The 19,057-nt window shown below is 41.3% G+C and overlaps 3 protein-coding genes across 3 annotated transcripts in view; 2 read left to right on the forward strand and 1 right to left on the reverse strand.

The window, feature by feature from the left end:
• Positions 1–1,119: 1,119 nt before the first annotated feature.
• nt5dc3 (5'-nucleotidase domain containing 3) lies at positions 1,120–9,928 on the forward strand. Its single transcript, XM_008283228.1, has 14 exons — positions 1,120–1,485; positions 2,433–2,605; positions 2,970–3,044; positions 3,154–3,209; positions 3,461–3,551; positions 3,632–3,769; positions 4,612–4,672; positions 4,876–4,978; positions 5,652–5,753; positions 5,917–5,998; positions 6,116–6,202; positions 8,227–8,367; positions 8,468–8,532; positions 8,621–9,928. The coding sequence occupies exons 1-14, from the start codon at positions 1,200–1,202 to the stop codon at positions 8,871–8,873; spliced, it is 1,713 nt and encodes a 570-aa protein (XP_008281450.1). The 5' UTR covers positions 1,120–1,199; the 3' UTR covers positions 8,874–9,928.
• A 4,970-nt stretch (positions 9,929–14,898) lies between these two features.
• LOC103358330 (dopamine D2-like receptor) lies at positions 14,899–16,688 on the forward strand. The gene is made up of 2 exons (XM_008283258.1): positions 14,899–16,338; positions 16,533–16,688. The coding sequence occupies exons 1-2, from the start codon at positions 14,899–14,901 to the stop codon at positions 16,686–16,688; spliced, it is 1,596 nt and encodes a 531-aa protein (XP_008281480.1).
• A 1,944-nt stretch (positions 16,689–18,632) lies between these two features.
• The window catches only part of LOC103358316 (potassium voltage-gated channel subfamily D member 2-like), a 31,931-nt gene continuing 31,506 nt past the window's right edge, over positions 18,633–19,057 (reverse strand). Inside the window, exon 6 of the mRNA XM_008283229.1 lies at positions 18,633–18,807. Coding sequence (XP_008281451.1) covers positions 18,633–18,807 — 175 coding nt within the window. The remainder of the gene's footprint in view (positions 18,808–19,057) is intronic.

Here is a 19,057-nt window from a genome sequence, read left to right on the forward strand (position 1 = left end):
GCATCGGGGAACTACAGCCCCTGTTCATGGGCCGCCCGCTCTACCAGGTGAGCTATAGGGGGGGCCCTATTTTCTCTTTTTAACTGACATAGAGCTGGGGGTGTTGCACTTGGCAACATGGCAACTCTTTGGATCTTTCCTCTAATAGATTTGAAATCCCTGTTCAACCAGTTGTCTAATGAAATACAGGATTTAGGTTCAGGGGCTGAATAGTGGCTTGGGGGTTAGCACTGCCGCCTCACAGCTAGAAGATCCCCGGTTTGCGTCCCAGTTAGGACACCTGGGATCTTTCTGTGTAGAATTTGCATTTTCTCCCTGTGTAACATGGGTTCTCTCCAGGTTCTCCAGCTTCCTCCCACAGTCCAAAATTGGTTAACTGGTGATTTCAAATTGTGGGTAGGTGTTAATGTGAGTGTATTTGTTTGTCTCTCAATGCAGGCGTCCCCTGCCTTCGTTCTGAGTAGGCTGGGATAAGCTCCAGCTCCCCGGTGACTCGAGTGAGGATTAAGTGGTGTATAGATAATGGATGGATGGATGGATTTAGGTTAAATATATGTCTGTCTGCCTCATGTCTTTGTCCACATTGACTATGATCAAAATAATGTCGTGTTGAAATGCTAGTAGATACAATAGTGTGTTCTAGGCCTATTTTTCTACTCTGTAAAGCTGTACCGGAGCTGTTTCTGTATTTTGCTAAAAGAAGCGTGGAGTTGCTAGATTTTTTTCACAAGCAAAAAAAGGAATCAGCCATCTAATAAGTGTCTCGTGAGCTTGTCCTGAAAAAGTCTGATTAGATTTTATATATTTTGATTTTGAATAACCCAGTATTATTATTGTTATCATCTATATAATTTAATCAAACCTTGGCATTTTAGATTAGTTTCAAGGCATTTAATGGCAGAGGAAGAGAAAACTCTGTTGACCTGAACTTACAGCAGCTCTGTACAATGGTAGTTTTCTGGATGGTGCATATTTAATAAATGTACCTGGTAACTGATCCCAGCCGTACAGGGCCAGCAGGGACAGACCGAGCAGCAGACGCATCGGCCTCTGATTGGCTGGCCGCCTGGGACGTCGCCAAACACGGAAGTAACGCGAGAGCAGCCGCACAGGGACAGCTTCGGTATTTACAGGAGGTGCTGTTCGGCGCATGCAGCCGGCAGGGAGCCCACCGCGACCTCCACACGGTCCACGGAGCCATGGCGCCCTTGTCGTTGCCTATTTCGTCTCTTCTGAAGCACACGGACTGTCTGCAGAGGGCAAATATTTTCCGTAATGTCTTACAGGGCTTACGCCAGCGACCGTTCAGGTCTCGGTTATGGAAACGGAATTTCGTCGCGGTGTCCCGGGGAGTCGGTCCACTCCTGTCCCAGCAGCCCAGAGCCAAAAACTACGCAGCATCTGTTTGTAGCAGCTCTGCAGACGGCCAGGACATGACAGAGAGGCTGTGGTCTATTTACCATGAGACCAAAAGACAGACTGAAGGTATGAGCACTATGACAACACCAGGGTCATTCACTGAGAGACTGTACTGTACTACATACTAAACACTGCTGCTTTATAGCCGTGTTATGGCTCATGTTTCCTGTTTGTTAATGCACCAGCTAGCACACTAACACACTTTCAAACAATAAACGCCTACAAATGTGGAAATGTCGCATCGTACCATTTTTTGTGACTTTGAAGTCGCAGTGCTGCAAAGAATGCCCCGTACAATACTTTTAGGTGTTTCCTTAACATTAAATCAAATTTTGAATGAGGTTTGTAGTCACTGTTTTGTGATTATGGCAAACACAGTATAAAGGCCTGTAGAATATGATGCAAGTCAACGGAACAGTCATTAATTAATCCAACAAGAAAGTGTATAGTATGTGTTGAAACTGTGTCAGAGAAGGTTTGAATCAACTTTGTGGTGATTTCCTACTGGATAAGTGCACACTAAGTGTTCCTATTATTTTATCCTCTCCTGCCTGAATTGAAATTTAAAAAGTGACAGAATCCTAAACAAGCAGGGAAAAATTGGGGCCCTAATCTTGCACAGGAGGATCAGATTTCAGGGTAGAAATTAGTAGTTTGTAATATTAATTTGTTTATTAGTGACAGAGTTAGACAGTAGAGCACATGTTGACTCCTCTTAGATCTGTTTTTGCCCAGTTCTTCGAATCACTACACCATGACTGCCTATGTGTTAATTAGAAAATAGTGGTAAGTGAGTAATAAGTAGTTGGATAACAGTTTAACATGCATGCAGTCCAGACTGGTGTATGCTGGCAGTGCTCTAGACACCAAAGCAAACTTATTCACTACCTTCAAGAAACTTGATTTTAAGCTGCCCCTTTGTCCAAAGATGTGTTCCATCACATTTACAAATGTAGGGAAACTCCAAAAATAACCATAGTTTTTTTCTTCTCTCATCTTAATTTTGATTCCAGCTATCTCCACCGACTCTGTCGACCCAGACACCATTTTTGCCAACAATGAGATGAGCCTGCAAGACATTGAGATCTACGGTTTCGACTATGACTACACGCTGGCGTTCTACTCCAGCCATCTCCACACCCTCATCTTCAACATAGCACGGGACATACTCATCACTAAACACCGGGTGTGTGACTCTTGTTTGTCATAAAAAAGTGTGTCACTAAAATCAGATCAGACAGTAAAGGCACTGTTGTTGTGCTACTGAGAATAGTATTTAATCCTCAAATGTCTTCCAGCAGAGATTCTAAGAGATGATTTTCATTAATGAATGTTGAGGAGGGCTTAGAGAAAAATAGGTGGAATAATCACACCACTTTGAAAGGTTTTAAACAGGACTATGACTGTGTTCAGGCCTCATTTAGCTGCATAGGTGGATCACCCTTGTGGTTTACTTCACAGATGTCGCTTAACTGCTTTAAGATTCAGTTGAACTGATACTTCTGTTGTAAGAAAATTTTAAACCAATTTTTGATTTTGTTTTTTATTAGTATCCAGAGGATCTCCGAAAGTATGAGTATATTCCAAAGTTTGCGATAAGAGGACTCCACTATGATGTCCAGAAGGTGAGACGAACCTTTTTTTGTTTAACTCAAAAACTGTTTTGACAATGTTTTGCAATTGAAGCTCATCGTGAGGATCATTTTTATGAAAGTGTTTATTGATTTTCAATAGGCACTGCTGATGAAGATAGATGCTTTTCACTACATTCAGTTGGGAACTGTATACAGGTATCTGTGCACCATGCTACCTCTCACATTGGGGTAGTTGGAAATACATAATGCATTTCAGACAAATGTAAAATTAACTTTACACCTTGAGTTTAAGTTGCTTTTTTTTTTTTTTTTAATGTAATCTCAAAGATTTCTGAGCTAAAATGTGCAATATCAAGTTGATGCAATCATGCAGCATTTGAGGCTTCAGAGCTTACGGCCCTTCTGTGGGTTATGGGGATTTATGATTTTTCATGTTTTTTATTCAGGGGTCTTCACCCAGTTTCTGATGAGGAAGTAATCGCCATGTATGAAGGCTGTCATGTACCTCTAGAGATCATGAGCGACTTCTACGGCAAGGTGACGCTCACTTCTACTCCTAACACAAATACTGCAAATTCAAAAACAAAAAATGAAGTACGACAATTTCTGTCCTGCAGAGTTCACATGGCCACACCATGAAGCAGTTCATGGACATATTCTCGCTTCCTGAGATGACCCTCCTGTCGTGTGTCAATGACTTCTTCATGAAGCACAACATCGACTACGAGCCAGTCCATCTCTACAAAGACGTAAAGGTGAACTGCCTTGTTATTATTCAGTCTTGTTTGATCAGAGGGGAAATTGCGATCAGATAATTCAACAGCGCTGTCCTTTTTCTTTATTGCATCTCCCGAGGGCCACTGTGTGTGAATACATCAAATCCAGCCACATGCGCGCGTGTATATTAATTTATTTACATGCTTGTAGCGTGCGGTGATACTCAATGCCGTCTTAATTTTAGCTCTGAAAAGCAGCGTCTAATTTTAGTCAAGCAAGCTTGCCTCCAGCCATGTGCGTCTGTTCTCTGGTGGCTCCGCTTCTTCACAGGGAGAGGGGCAAGAAATCAGCTCTGTGTTCTCCCTTTGAGGCCAGCTGTCATGCTGGTCCTGTCTACTCGGTGTGACACTGTTGTGTTTTTGACAGATCGCTGTCTTTAAAAGCCCTCGCTCGCTCTCCGCTCACTGTTCCGCGAGTCCCTCTCATATCTTTTCAAGGACACCCTCCTTAATCTTCTTTTTCTGTCGGAGCCTGCTTTATTATTCAGTTTTGACCCTATTATTATAAACTTTGACTTTTCTGTGCATCAAATAGTCTTTGCATTTGATGAACTTCCCAAGTTTGCCCTTAAATGTGCAGGTTTTCACGGGAGAGCCTATTCACTTATTCACTGATTCAAAAGCTTTCTCACTGTGTCACCAAAGTAACTAAACTCTAGGGTCTGCTTTCTTCGCATTCAATTTGTATTCAGAGTTGTGCTTTCTTTGTACTTCCAAGTCAACTGCTCATCTAAAAAGTTGCTATTGGAGCTGAATGTTAACATTGTGTCATTGAAGTCATGATTTCCTCGCTGGGGGCTGTTTACTTTCCCTCTTCACAGGAAGCTATTAGAGATGTTCACGTCAAGGGCATCATGTACCGAGCTGTGGAAGCAGATATTGGTAATGTTCTTTGATTTATATTACTTTGTTTGGGCTGATAATGAAAAATTAGGAGGCCTGAGTTGTTGCCAAGAAATACAAATATAATTTAGACATGATGAGGCTGTGATATTCACACAAAAAAAGCAGAATTTTGTTTGCCCACACTATAGCAGTACCACCCACCCTTATACCTAATATCCTCCCTGTTTTTCTCTTTCCAGACAAATACATTTGCTACGGTGAGCAAAGCCAGGCTGTGCTGAAGAAGCTGTCAGCGCATGGGAAAAAGATGTTCCTCATTACTAATAGCCCCTTTGACTTTGTGTAAGTATGGGCAAACAGAGTACAAGAGTTTGTTGGCGTGATTATATAAAAATGTCATGTATTGGTGTACTCATGTTTAATTGGTTGCCACTGTCTAATGCCCCATCTTTTATGGATGGCTAAACACAGATCAGCAGGGTAGTATTTGTAATTCTCTGCAAGTCATCGACTATAAAGTCTTTTGAAATCAGGGTTGTTTGCATGAAGTGACCAGCTATGCGAATCCAACCGCAAAAGACTTGCCAGAGCCAAAAAAACACTAAAATGATGTCCTTGATATAATAGTTTGGCACATTGAGCCATCACAGCAATAACAAGGGGCCGTATGCACACTGGGATTTTCAGGTTTACAAGTTTGAACTGTACGATTTTAGATGTTTTAATCAGTACATTTTAAATGAAGACATTGACAGCTTGCAGATTTCAGTTTGTGGACAGCCTAGTGGGTACCTAACTGGTTTGAAGTGCACACTATCCACTTTTTCAACAAATTGACATGGAACAGCCAGGTTGAACAACATGGCAATTTCGCTGAGTTTTATTGAATAGCACACTAACATATTACTGTATGGACATGCTGGTGTATGGTGGCTTTGCCCTGAGCTCTAGTGCTTTTGAACCCTCATAATGAGCTTCAAGATGCTGCTGACAAAGTCATAATTTCTCTTCTCAGGGACCGAGGAATGAGCTACATTGTAGGAAAGGACTGGAGGGACCTGTTTGATGTTGTTATTGTTCAGGCCGACAAACCTGGTTTCTTCAATGACAGGAGAAAGTAAGTATGTTTGTGTGCACAGCCTCATAAACACATGCAATATGGCTGCACTGCCAGCCAGTTAGTTGCAGATCCTTTATAATGTAGCACATCGTTGTACTGTCATTTTGGAGCTGCCAGCATTTGAAGTGGGTAAGATTTGTCTTTCTGTGTTTTGTCCTAGACCTTTCAGGCGAGTGACAGACAAAGGTGCGCTGCTGTGGGACAGGATTCACAGGCTGGAAAAAGGGCAAATCTACAAACAGGTGCTGAGCCGTTAAATTATCATGACAAGCCAGTTTAACATTTCTAATAAATTATTCTGGATACGCCTCATGAAACACACGGTTGATTATTTTTTAATGTGTGTGTTTGATCTCTAGGGAAACCTTTATGAGTTCCTCAGACTTACCGGCTGGAGAGGATCCAGAGTGCTCTATTTTGGAGATCACATCTACAGTGACTTGGCAGTAAGCAGCATTCAGGCATATTTACAACAAAGGATTCAGTGCAACTACACAAAGCATTGAAGTATGAGAAAATATTATATTAGGATTATGAACAAAGAGGGGAAACCTTCCTCTGAACATGCTCCATTTAAGATAGTATTTAAGATGAGTGTGTTTTCCCTGAGCTTGAAGTAAATCTTTGTAGCTGCCTAAATCTTACTGTTAGAAGCTGCACATAGTAAGTGAATGCTTAAAATAGAATAATGGTTCTAAAATAACTGGATTGAGACTGTAATACTTTATGCTTTCAACCCCAGCTACTGAACCACAGCATTGGGTTTGTTTAACAGACATTTTAATGAGCGTTTCCTGATATATCACACCTACCACTACCACACTAATGACTTCATTTACCTTTGAATTCCAGTAACCCAGCAACTGGTCTGCAGCGGTCTCTCATCCGCAGTAAACAAACTAACCAGCATCAGTTTTTTTTACTGCATCACAAAGAGTTATAACGATGCGTGCTTGATTGGCTATAAAGGCTGATAATGAAAGATGGAGTTTACATCTTTTGGCATGATGCCTTTTCAATAGCAGCCAGCCAAGAATTAATTAGGTTGTCTTGCTTGTTAACTGAGATGGAACTTGGCGTTTGTGGTTTACGCCAGCAATAGCTTACAGTCAGACGGGCTGTAGAAGGAGATCCTTACTATTGGTAGACACAGAGCAGAAGCACCTCTGAGCTACTATGGAGTTAAATCGCTCACACAAAGACCAAAAAAACTGTTCTCATCAGCCTGGATGTGTTTCAGATTAGTTTTTCAATCCCTGTCATGTTGGTCTGATGGAACAGATACACTTTTGTTTTCATTGTTGTTGTTTGTACTGAGGCTCCAGGTGCAGAACTGCAACCAGGGGAGTTTTTAGACTTCAGTTCCATTTTTGTTAACATTTGTTCAACTACATTGGTTCTGTATTGGGCTGTAAGTGCTGTTAAATGTCACACAGTATAGAACAATACTGTGACTACCTAGATCTTGTGAGGCACTGCCGTTGTGTGACATGTCGTTTACTGTGTGGCCATTATAGTAGAAAAGGTGTTTATATCATAGGTGCCTCAACAGATAATCATAAAATATGTGTATGTCACTCAAGAAATAACAGCATTAATACACTCAAATTTAGCTGTACTGTACAATATGTACCACCAGCCTCTGTGCATCAATCAGTGTCTGGACGTTAAATTGGTAAATTGTTTACTGCAATACAAAATCCTCAACCTCTATGGAAACAGAACAATCATGGCTAGAAATAGAGAAAACCTAAACACGTCTTCTGTGCAGTCCTATGAATTTTAATACCAGAAACTGTGGAAAAGAGTAAATTCCTCTGCCTACAAAAACAAAACTAGTGTCAACATGTACCACATTTCTCCAAGTGCCCACAGATGTTACAGATACTAGCATACTTTACATACTGTAGATACTTTACCACTTTCATTTCTAATTTGTTTCTATATCTGTCTCCTAAAACTCCCTGAATTTTCAGAAGTGTTGGTAACAATTCATTCATTATTGACTATTGGCTTCGTGGTTGCCCTGAGGAGCACAGAATTTTTAGTTTTTCACAGAATCTGGTCAGAGCAAAGGGTTTATTTTTGGTGAATTTTCAGCTAAGGCATGGAGGATAAAGAGGCTTTGATAAAATGTCTCGCTTTAAAGCTTGGATTTAGTCGGGTTTTCTGATAGAACAGTATAGCATAGATGAGCAGTTCAAGGACTCCCAAAAAGTGGAAAATTCTTTTAGTTTTTACAGTTTCTTTCCCTGATAAACTGTCGGTGGGTTTGGGGGTTGGGAGGATTGAGCTAAAAAAGAAAACAGCGTATGGTTTGTAACACTCCTTTGTGCTTAAATATTTATTTCCTGCAGATAGATTTGTGACTCAGAGCTTGAACCAAACGAGTAAATTCCAATGCCAAATCATTCTGCATGTAGCAATTTAGTTTGAAGGGGGATCTTTTGATCTTCTTTCTGTTCAACAGGATCTAACACTGAAACATGGTTGGAGGACGGGCGCCATCATCCCTGAGCTGAGGAAAGAGATCAAGATCATGAACACACAGCAGTACGTCCACATGATGACGTGGTTACAGGCACTGACTGGACTCATCGAACAGATGCAGGTCAGGACATGTTAAACTTTTGCATTCATCTTCCTATGCAGCTTTTTCCCCTCCATCCTTACATTTTTTCCCTTAACTTCTATTCCCTTTTTCCAAACAGGTGCACAGGGATCCAGCATCTCAAGCTGTAGTTCAGGAGTGGATCAGAGAAAGAGAAGCCATGAGGTACTTAAGATAAGTCCTTTTAGATGATTTTCTGAGCCACTGTAGAGCTAGTCTGACCACGTCTTGACGGTGTATGTTCACATGACAGGCCGCAGACAAAGGACATCTTCAACGCTCAGTTCGGGAGTCTCTTCCGGACGTACCACAACCCCACCTACTTCTCACGCCGACTCTCTCGCTTTGCTGACATCTACATGGCCTCCATCAGCTGCCTGCTCAACTACGACTTCCAGCACACCTTTTTCCCTCGCCGCACTCCTCTGCAGCACGAGTCCCCCTTCTGGCCCGAGCAGAGTCCTGCTGTCTCCTCCGCATCTCCACAGGACCAAAGCAGAGTCTGATCAGAGAGGGAAGGACAGAGTTCTAAGACAACGATCTCCATTACTGATCGCCTCAACTTTATTTTGTTTTTCACGTTTTTAAGTTTTAGAAGATGCATGCCACATTTTAACATAACAGAAAATGGTAACAGTCTGTAAACTGCTTATGTTTAATATGTTTTTAGTTAGTTTTTTATAGCTGTTATAAAAAAAAATCTTGAGTTGTTCCTCCAAAGAGTTCAGTCTTGAGAGGAACAGTGTGCTTTTGAAGCCAAAGGTGTGTGTCCTTGAGTGTATGAGAGAGAGGCTTAGTTAGATTATACAAATAGATGCATTGTACACAATCATAACAACAGGGGGCAGTCACACACCAGGTTAAGTATGTATTTCTGTAGTATGGATTGTACACAGGCTATCGTTGCCTTTTTGTCCTGCATCCACTGTCGCAATAGGAATTTGTATTTACATTACAGACTGTGTTGCCTTAATCTCCTGTTAACATTACTGCAATGTATATATTTTTGTAATAGCCTAATATAATTTATGGTAATCAAGCTTTCTCAAATCCTTCCAGCTTGCTGATGTCATTATGCACTGCACATTGAGATACACATTGCACTTTGATGTTCTCAGATCTTTGTATTCGATAGTTTTAGCCATTTTCACACAACAAAACCTGTATGCGTCATTTTAGCAGGTGAGAACTGTTATTGTTTCTCAGGAAAAAAAAATAGAGTATCACTGCTATATTTAGCATGAACGCTGCTATTTGATCTGTGAAGAAAGCAGCAGTGAGTTTCTGAGGTTTGACACTTTTGCAGAAAATGGGTGAAATGTTTTCACACGTGCTGAAATAACAGCTTGTGAGAGATATATTTGACACATGAGCTGGAATCGTAGTGTTTTTAATGATTATGAAAAAAAAGGGAATAGGCCATAAAAGGGAAAAACAACAGTTGCCACAACCAAGACCTCATCGTTTCTTTGTGCTCCTTTGTGTAGTTTCAAATATGTGGTGAAGTGTATTTTTACATTTTATTTCACTATTTATTAAACAGAATTGGCCTGATCCTTGACCAGTTTCATTCATTTTTTTTTATTTTTAATTAGATTTGATTAACAGATATGTGTTTATTGAATGCATAGTTGATTTGTGTACTATGTTTTTGTTGCTTTTCTGTTGGCTGTACAAACAACAAAATATTTCATAATTTAAATGACTTTAAATTGAAAAAAAAAAAGGAAACTAATTGATCTCTTGTTTATAACTACTCAACTTACCAATTACAATTATAGCTCACATGGTAGTGGGTTTATTGAAATTAATCCCCCCAAATCGTGTTACCAACCAATTTCCCATATTGCATTTGGGGCTCCTACAGACAGGTGCACAATCTGAGTAGGGATCAGAAATGATCAAATTGATTACACTGGTTCCTGCACTGAGCAGAGCGTCTGTGGGTTCAGCTGCTTCACCAAAGCTGGATCATTTGGGCACCATGGACAGCAACAGCACGCCGTGGAGCTCCAGCTCTCCTCCTCTGTCCGTCCACGCGGAGGTGGCGACGGCAGCCCCCACCGTGTTCCCTCGGGTGGGCTACAGCATACTTTCTTTCCTCATGTTCATCAACACAGTGCTGTCGGTGTTCAACAACGGTCTCGTCATAACCGTGATGCTGAAGAATCCGTCTCTGCTCCATCCTATGAACATCTTCATCCTCAGCCTCGCCGTGTCCGACCTCATGATTGGCCTGTGCGGCTCCCTGGTCGTCACCATTACCAACTACCAAGGCTCTTTCTTCATTGGACACACAGCCTGTGTGTTTCAAGGGTTTTCAGTCAATTATTTTGGTAAGTTTAGTTGTGAGAGGGGACTCGGTGCTTTCTCTGTATCTGGAGTTTTAATGAAGGGTGACTTTCTCCTCCTTCATCGATCACATCTTCGATCACTGCTGAAGTCTGGCTTTACAGAAATGTTTTTGGGTGCTTTTTTTCATAGAGAGTTGCCTCCTTAATGTCTTCCTTGAAACCTTCATTGATATGTCTGTAACAATTTATTGTTGACCTTCCTAACTCACTCAAGCTAAATTTACTCCAGAGTGTCCAAACCACTCTCACTGTCTGGTCAGTGGTGGATAGAGTTTGTCCTAGAGATACCGAAGATGCTCTCCCTGATTGTTGAGAAAAGTCCATCTGAGTGCTGAGGAAAAAAAATCTTGTAAGTTGTTTATTTTTGTCCAAAATTTTTATTTTTTTCCCCCCATTTCCTAGGTCTGGTGTCTCTCTGCACGCTCACTCTTCTTGCCTATGAGCGCTACAATGTGGTGTGTAAGCCTAAAGATGGTTTAAAGTTAAGCATGCGGAGAAGCATCATCGGGCTGCTGTTTGTCTGGATCTTCTGCTTGTTTTGGGCTGTTACTCCGCTGTTTGGATGGAGCTCCTATGGACCTGAGGGCGTCCAGACTTCATGCTCTCTGGCCTGGGAAGAGAGATCGTGGAGCAACTACAGCTATCTCATCTTCTACACACTCCTCTGCTTCCTTCTCCCAGTTGCAATCATTATCTACTGCTACTTTAAAGTGCTGACATTCATGAATAAGGTGGGCTGATAATGGCCTCTGCATATTTATTACACTTTAACACCATTTAATCAATATTTAAAATTCATACCTCTATCTGTTTGCGATCTACCACGTACATACTAAACTGAGTTATTAGCTTTTAATGTGGGTCAATTTTGCTTTCTCCTAGCTGAACAGGAGTGTGGAGCTCCAAGGGGGGCGTTCCAGCAAGAAGGAGAATAATCACGCTATTACTATGGTCCTGGCCATGATTATAGCATTTTTTGTTTGCTGGCTGCCCTACACAGCACTGTCAGTGGTGGTAGTTGTGGATCCAGAGCTATACATCCCTCCACTGCTCGCCACCATGCCTATGTACTTTGCCAAGACCAGCCCTGTGTACAACCCCATTATCTACTTCCTTTCCAACAAACAGGTGAGCAGAAGTCTTCTGTAGGACTGGGAAACAATTCTGAGCTTGAACAAAGATAAGAGAAAAAAAAAAAATGTCACGTTGTTCATCATTTTTTTACATCCACCAGTTCCGTGATTGTACCCTGGAGGTGTTGTCATGCGGCCGCTACATTCCCCACGAGTCCAAAAGTGTCAGCATCCCCATGCGCTCCTTGAACAGAGGGAGCCGTCTGTCTTCCCTGAGCAGGAACGTCAACACGCACAGCAAGGTGTTGCCTCTGTGACTTTCACCTCCAAAAACACAGGAGCTGCCAGTGTTTATTGGTGCCTCGTCAAGCACACAGGACAGAACATCTACAGGCTGGTGTGTTTTTCACAAACGCTCTGTACTGTTCCTCAGTGAAAGAACAGAGCCAGCTGAAAGATTGATTGTCAATAATCAGAAGGTGAATGAAATAACAAAGATGCTTTAGAATGTGCAATAATGCAATTCAGTCTATAACATAATTGAATAAATGCTTATTTTGTTCCCTTTTTGTTTTGTATCTCTTTTTGAGATTAGCTTGCTTTGGCCTGTAATGGAATTGCATTATGTCGCATTGTGTTTTTGTAGTCTTTATCCATGCATTTTATCCTGGAACAATGGCTCTATTCCATAAGACAGTTTTATATTTGTGCATTGTTTTAGATCAGTAAACTCTTATCTTTTTCATATTGACGCTCGCAGGTGTACGGATGTGGGAAGCTACACAAAAAGAAAGGATATCTTGAAAGGACTGACTGAAAAGAATGTTTTGTGAGAAATGTGGTCTCCATTTGTCTGCATTTTTAACAAGGTTAGGCGAGTCAAACACAGCCAGACTGCGGAGAGACTGTAAAGAAGTGAAGCTTTGGACACTTGACTTTCTGTTCCTAAATAAAATGCAGTAGACCTGTGTCTATGTAGTGTGGGAAGATTTTTCCTCACTTCGGAAAGTTAGAGATTTTACATTTTCATGGTGTTGGGTAATGAAATATCGATTCATACATACAGTACACTGTGCAACCCAATTTAGATTACATTATTATGTAAGCTATATACTGCACAGCATTTATTCCTGTGTGATATTATTATGCAAAAAATGTAATTAAAGTCAACAGTAGCCAAATCAATACTTTTCGTTGCGGTCCAGCCCTTTTCTCAACTCTCACACTTTCCAGACATCTGCTGTGCAAAACACTGCTGCAGTATACATAGGCATAATTTGGCTCATACGCACCTGTGTGAGTACACTGTGACCAATTGTTTTTTTGGCTGCAGAGGCAACATAATACACTTAAATCAGTTCTTCACTAAACCCACAATCACATTATAAAAACTCCAGAAATTTGGGTGCAACTGTTAAGAAAGCTGCTGCACAGCTTACCTTGTGCACGTCTCTACAATGGGGAGTCAGTCAGGCAGTAAAAGACTTTTCATTTTTCTTACTTCGCCTGCTCTGTGGTCTGGCAATTTTTCATTTGTATTATTTTGTATTTTTCATCTAAACAGCTCAGAGGGGCATTAGACAGTTCAGAGAAGGATAACATAATAACGTTGTCTCTGGGCCTGATTTAAATGCAGGACATCATCCCGCACATAGCACATGCCTGAACCCACAATAAGTCACAAAGATTAATATGCACCACTGAATAAAGATGAAGCAAAAAAACACGCAGCCGAGGAGAATTTTCGCTGACGAGCTGGTGTAAACAAATGGGATAGTGAGTTCAAATCAATGAGTCTAACAATCTTTTGTGATTTTTAGTGATAAATGGTACATATGACTAATTCTCTTGGTATGATCGGCTGATCCTTTCAATCCATGAAGAACAGATCAGTCTCTTAATGGTCTGACTGAAACCATCCAGTCCCCGTCATGAAAAAGGACTGCAAGCTTCAAGAAAGACATACTGTAGTTTGACTTCTGTGCAGTAGCAGTGCTGTGAGATGAGTGTGCTCAAGGACATATTTGGTTTTCCCTTTCCATTGTGCACCACATAGGTGATTTTCTGTTACAGTGCCCAGTTAGTATTTGGGAAGCCGCTGTAAAACTATAAGATGATGAGGTTGTTACCCCTTTAGATTGCTTTGGGATTATTAGTAAAGTATAGTCAAGAGGAAACTGTTTTGTTTTACTGCGTATTTTGTTCCCATTCCTTTCATTTGGCACACTGAATGTAAATATTGTAAATGAAAATCTGCTTCTAAATAAAGTGTTTTTGTCATTTAAACTTGCTTTTTATCATGTCTGAATTAAGGCTTCCTGATGCTCCTCTGTTTGTGTTTCGCCACAGCTTCTTTTCACAAACTTTCTAGTTTTTGTTTTCTTTTTTTCATCCACATGATTTCAAGAGACGTTTGATCACTTTCATATGTAGAATGGTCAGGAGCAAAACATGTTGATCTAATCCCAGATTTGGCATAGTCCATAAGCTTACACATTTGAAGCAAAGAGCATTTCACACTTTATCTCCAAACAGGATTACACAATGTCATGCTATAATCCTGCTGCAGTGCTCTCTTTATTTCCTCAGCCAATTCAAGAACTCCCAAGTCATCCATCTGGCATGCTTAACGCAGAGCTTTTAACCTTTGTGAGGTACTGTATTAACTGAACCATACAGCTGTTTGTACACATGCGTACAGTATCCTATGCAACACAGTACCATTGTATCATCAATGCTGCTTTTCAGATTTGAACCTGTGGTTGGTTTTTAAAGTTGTACATCAACAATAATACGACAGTGATGTAACTTCTATTCAATTAACAGCCGTCCTTTTTTTTCCAGTTGTCTCTGCTGTGAATACACTGCAGAGTTTTTATTGGTTGTGAACAGCGAGTACTCCCAGGTGACCCACTGGTGCTGTGGAGTGATAATGAAAAGGGCGGATGCTTTGGCGTAACTTGTCCGAGCTACAGGTTTACCCATTAATATTATTCACTCAGTGGAGATGCACAACGGCAAGAGCAGCAGGTTTGCTATACGCTCGGTCAGCGTGGAGGGAATGAAGACGCAGAAGTGAACATGGTGACTCTTTGACCCTGGAGATGACAGGCGAGCCTGCACCTGCATGGGACTCTGGGAACGGCACCGTTTGGGAGGAATACATCGACATTGCCTTTGTGGCGGCAAACAGCTTGATTCTGTTAATCACTTCTGTTGTGGGGATTGCAGCAAATGTTTTTGTCATACTGGCAGTGTATCAGCAAAAACTACTGCAAACTTCCATTAATGCACTGGTGGTGAATCTGGCTGTTATAGACTTCCTGCGCTGTATAGTCGACTGCCCCATTCTGTTGACCATCGTCATGACGGTGTATCAACGGGAACACTTGGACAATTTCATTTGTGACACACAAATAGCCTCTTTCTCATTCAGCTGCTGCATCCAGTTGTTAACACTGGCGTGCATAAGTGCAGAGAGGTACCAGGCCATCGCACAACCCTTCAAAACTAGTCAACGAAAAAGACGGATTATGGTGCTCATTCCTCTCACGTGGACCCTGGCTATTCTGATGGCTGTTTTTTGCCTGATATATTTGAATGACTCACCCGTGTACGTGCGATGCCAAGGACGACGGAGAGAAACATCGTCTTCCTATGACAACTTTGGACTTTACATGCTGTTCCCGCTGTGGGCAGCTTGCTTTGGTCTTATCATTGGATTCTATACTCGCATATTTGCTCTCGTGAGATCACACAATCGCAAAATATTTGATAAAGGGACTTCTCCTCCTCCTAAAAAAGACACGACGGAAGATGAGCAAAAGAAAGAAGAGACATCGGTCGTGGAGAATGGACAAAGCCAGATCCTGTGCATTGCAGTTGCTCAGACGCATCCTAAACCTGATTCATCAAAGAAAAATTCAGTGGAGATAAGTGACTTAGAAACAGACCACAGACAGATCCTTGCAGTGAAGTCTGCAGAGGGAAAACCATCAAAAACAGAGCAGTCCAGCCACAGTGCCACGAATGTTGAAGCAAAACCTGCAAATGGCGATGCAGTTGCTGATGTTAAGAGCTCAACCACAAATATGCAGAAGGTGTCAAGCAATTTGAACACCGAAAAGCAGCCCAAAGAACAACTGAAAACCGACAAAGAAACCAAAGAAATCAGTCCTTGTGTTTTCTCGATTGCTAAGTCAGAAAACCCTGAATCTACCTCCGTCTTGCTGATTGAACCAAAACAAGCAAAGAGCAGCAATGAAGGAGAAAAACTGGCTGTTGCAGCAGTGGCTCAAGTGTCTTCATTACCTCCGGTCTCCAGTAATGTCCCTGAAACAGAAGCTATAAAACAAGACGTGGAGACAGAAGGTGCTGTTTGCATGATGCCTTCAAAAGCAGGGAAAGAGAGAGCCAGCAAAAAGAAAGAAAGTAAAATGGCCAAGCGTGCAGGCTACATAATCATAACCTTCCTCCTATTCTGGCTGCCACTGATTGCAACTATCCTGATGAATTTTGTTGTTCACAACAACAAGAATACGCAGGTAAGCCACAGTGCCATCATTTATAAGACTATGATGATGTCAAGATTGGTATTTGAGCATGACACGTTTTTAACTTGTATTTATAGGAGAGCAAATATTTGATTCATTGATTACTTTCAGGTTTCTACTATCAAGCAGCCAAGGCTGTCTAAAGATTCTCAACACGTTTTGAATTCTTCATAATTTCTTTTCAGGCCAAGATCATTCAGGACTTGGAGATCCTGTCAGTGTCTGTTGCCTGCATCACATCACTGAGTGACCCAATAATATATGCAGCAGTGAACCCTCAGTTTCGGACAGAGTTCAATCGGCTGAAAAGCAGATTTGAAGCCATGTTCAATAAGAAGTGACAATTATTTCCACCTCTATCTACTCTTAAGTGACACCGGACCAAATGACCACATTCATATTCAGTGTGGAACTGAACATCGGAATGAATACCATTTGTCTAGTCATTGTCCAAATATTAACTGAATTAAACCCTATTTGTCGAGGCGTGAATTTTTATTTGGGTATAAAGAAGCCTATTATTTTATATGCTGCTGTGTTATCTTAGATTTTATGCAGGCTGACTTCTCAGCAGTTACTAAACACGGCAAAGCAGAGGGGATGCATGCTGTGACAGGCTGCGCGGACCAACGCAATCAGCTCAGCGGGGGGAACGCTGCTGAGCTCTCTGTCAAACAGCCGCTGAGGCCTGCTTGTCTGTCTCCAGAGACCCTCCCCCAAGACCCACCGCTGGGCCATTCAGGTCCTATCATGTCCTTCAGCAGCACCTAATTATTATCCCATCCTGTTAAAGGCGATGCTCTTTGAATAATCAGAGAAAACATTATGAAATCTGCCTAATTGCGTTCTAGTTTGGGGAAAAAAAAGAAGACATGGGTCATTTAATGGGTGTTTCAGTAGAGCTACAGTATTTATTCTATCCACTGCACTAAATGCACAATGTGTGATAATTTGCCCCCTTTTTCCTCACCCCCGCATATACGTAGTCCATGACAAGGTTTGTATTTCATTAAAAGCAAAGTGTTGCAGAATTTACATCATAACATACCAGCGTCATCGTCTTTCCATCCATCAAACTCATTTTTACTGACAAATTTCCAACAAGAAGCAGAGACATACTTTAATAAAACAGAATTCGGCAATGACAGCATGCAAATCCTTAATTCAACCAGTTAACAGACAAAAATAGTATGCCGACAACTGTCAACTTAATCTTGAAATGAGAGGAGCCAACTTCAAATGCGGTCGTCCTAACTGAGATATTTACAATATGAAAAATGTACAAAATGGTCCTTTAACACAGTGAAATCTACCAAGTATAAGAATATCATAATTTATGGGGAAGTCAATGGGACTGATGGTCAACACTCTTTCATGTGGGGTTTCCAGGTCAATACTACGTGTCCACGTTTAGGGTTAGTATTAGTTAAGTGTTGCCGAGAACATTCACTTATGTTTCTACCTTGTGACCTAACTAATATATACCCTGTATAGTTCTCAATATCAATTGTTAACTAATGACAGTGGCTTTCACACAGATCCATATCAGAATGTCAAATATGTAAGCTAACACAGATTTTGTCATTTGACTTTCACTTGCACATTTCACAAACATGTCAGGATGCGTAGTATATTTTACTCATCAAGCGATGACATCAACCAGTTCATGAGTCAGTTAATGAATATTCACAACAGTTATCCATTCCCGTGGATGTATGTTTTCTGAATTTACAACAGTGAGGGGAATATTAGAAACCATTTCATCGAGGGGGGTTTCAAAACAATCTATGGTGGTGAGTGAAGAGAATGTCTCTAGCGTGTAAGGGGACTGATTTAATATTCACAAAGATGACCTTCGGGTAATGAATATGTGTGCTTTGTCATCAGAGGCCATCGAGACTGACCTTTAAACATCTGCCTTTCCTCCTTTGAATCAGAGACAACAAATACAACTACATTACATATTCAAAAATAAAGTTCTTTTTTTTTTTTCTCAGTAATTTTAGGCAACAACGATGACCAGGCATTCCCAACACTTCCTTGCTCTGCTGTGCTTAATGAAGCAAGATCTGCTGGTTCGCTTTCTTTCACTTCCAAGGCAGCTGTCCACATCACTTTTAATACCATGCAGAGTTTGACATCAGATGAGATCACTACTTCAAAAACCCCCGACCTCTGCTAATCTTAAAATTCCTCTAGATTATGGCAGGTTGATGCTCGGTGGTCCCTCTCCTCAGCATCTGGTGCTTAGTGAGACCAGTTAGCTGATCAGATAGGCATGACATCTACAAGGCTGATACTCGGACAATGTTGCTCTGAGAGTATGCTGTGGTGGTGGAGCTGTCCCCGTCTGATGAGGTCACCACCGGGGCAGACAGGCTGACCATGGAGGGAGTGATGTAAGGTTCATCACATTTCAAGGGCACAGTCTCGTCGAGTTTGGCGTTCAGGCTGGAGCGGCTGCGAGAGGAAAAACACAGGATGAAAGAGGGTGAGAGGTCTGACCTTGCGAATGTTTTACACAAAGCCGCTATTACACGGTCCTTTCATGTGCGTTTCTATTCTGCATAAAAGCCAATAACAAAAAAAAAAAACCTTGTGCAGTGTGAATTTCTAAAGGAGCTTCTGCTCATGTTGCTCATTAAGCTTCATTTCGATTTACAATTTTGACTTCTGCAGCTTGTGTCAGAGTGTACAGAGAATAAACTGA

The sequence above is a fragment of the Stegastes partitus genome, unplaced genomic scaffold (assembly GCF_000690725.1).
Source record: "Stegastes partitus isolate 25-593 unplaced genomic scaffold, Stegastes_partitus-1.0.2 Scaffold303, whole genome shotgun sequence".
Lineage (NCBI taxonomy): Eukaryota > Metazoa > Chordata > Actinopteri > Pomacentridae > Stegastes > Stegastes partitus.

What these genes read in the sequence shown, in the direction of transcription:
- LOC103358330 (XM_008283258.1), top strand. Translation starts at nt 14,899, where the DNA reads ATGACAGGCGAGCCTGCACCTGCATGGGACTCTGGGAACGGCACCGTT. An exon ending in ACAACAACAAGAATACGCAG is followed by an intron (nt 16,339 to 16,532) that starts GTAAGCCACAGT and finishes ATTTCTTTTCAG; the next exon opens with GCCAAGATCATTCAGGACTT.
- nt5dc3 (XM_008283228.1), top strand. Translation starts at nt 1,200, where the DNA reads ATGGCGCCCTTGTCGTTGCCTATTTCGTCTCTTCTGAAGCACACGGAC. An exon ending in GACCAAAAGACAGACTGAAG is followed by an intron (nt 1,486 to 2,432) that starts GTATGAGCACTA and finishes TTTTGATTCCAG; the next exon opens with CTATCTCCACCGACTCTGTC. An exon ending in AGAGAAAGAGAAGCCATGAG is followed by an intron (nt 8,533 to 8,620) that starts GTACTTAAGATA and finishes TTCACATGACAG; the next exon opens with GCCGCAGACAAAGGACATCT.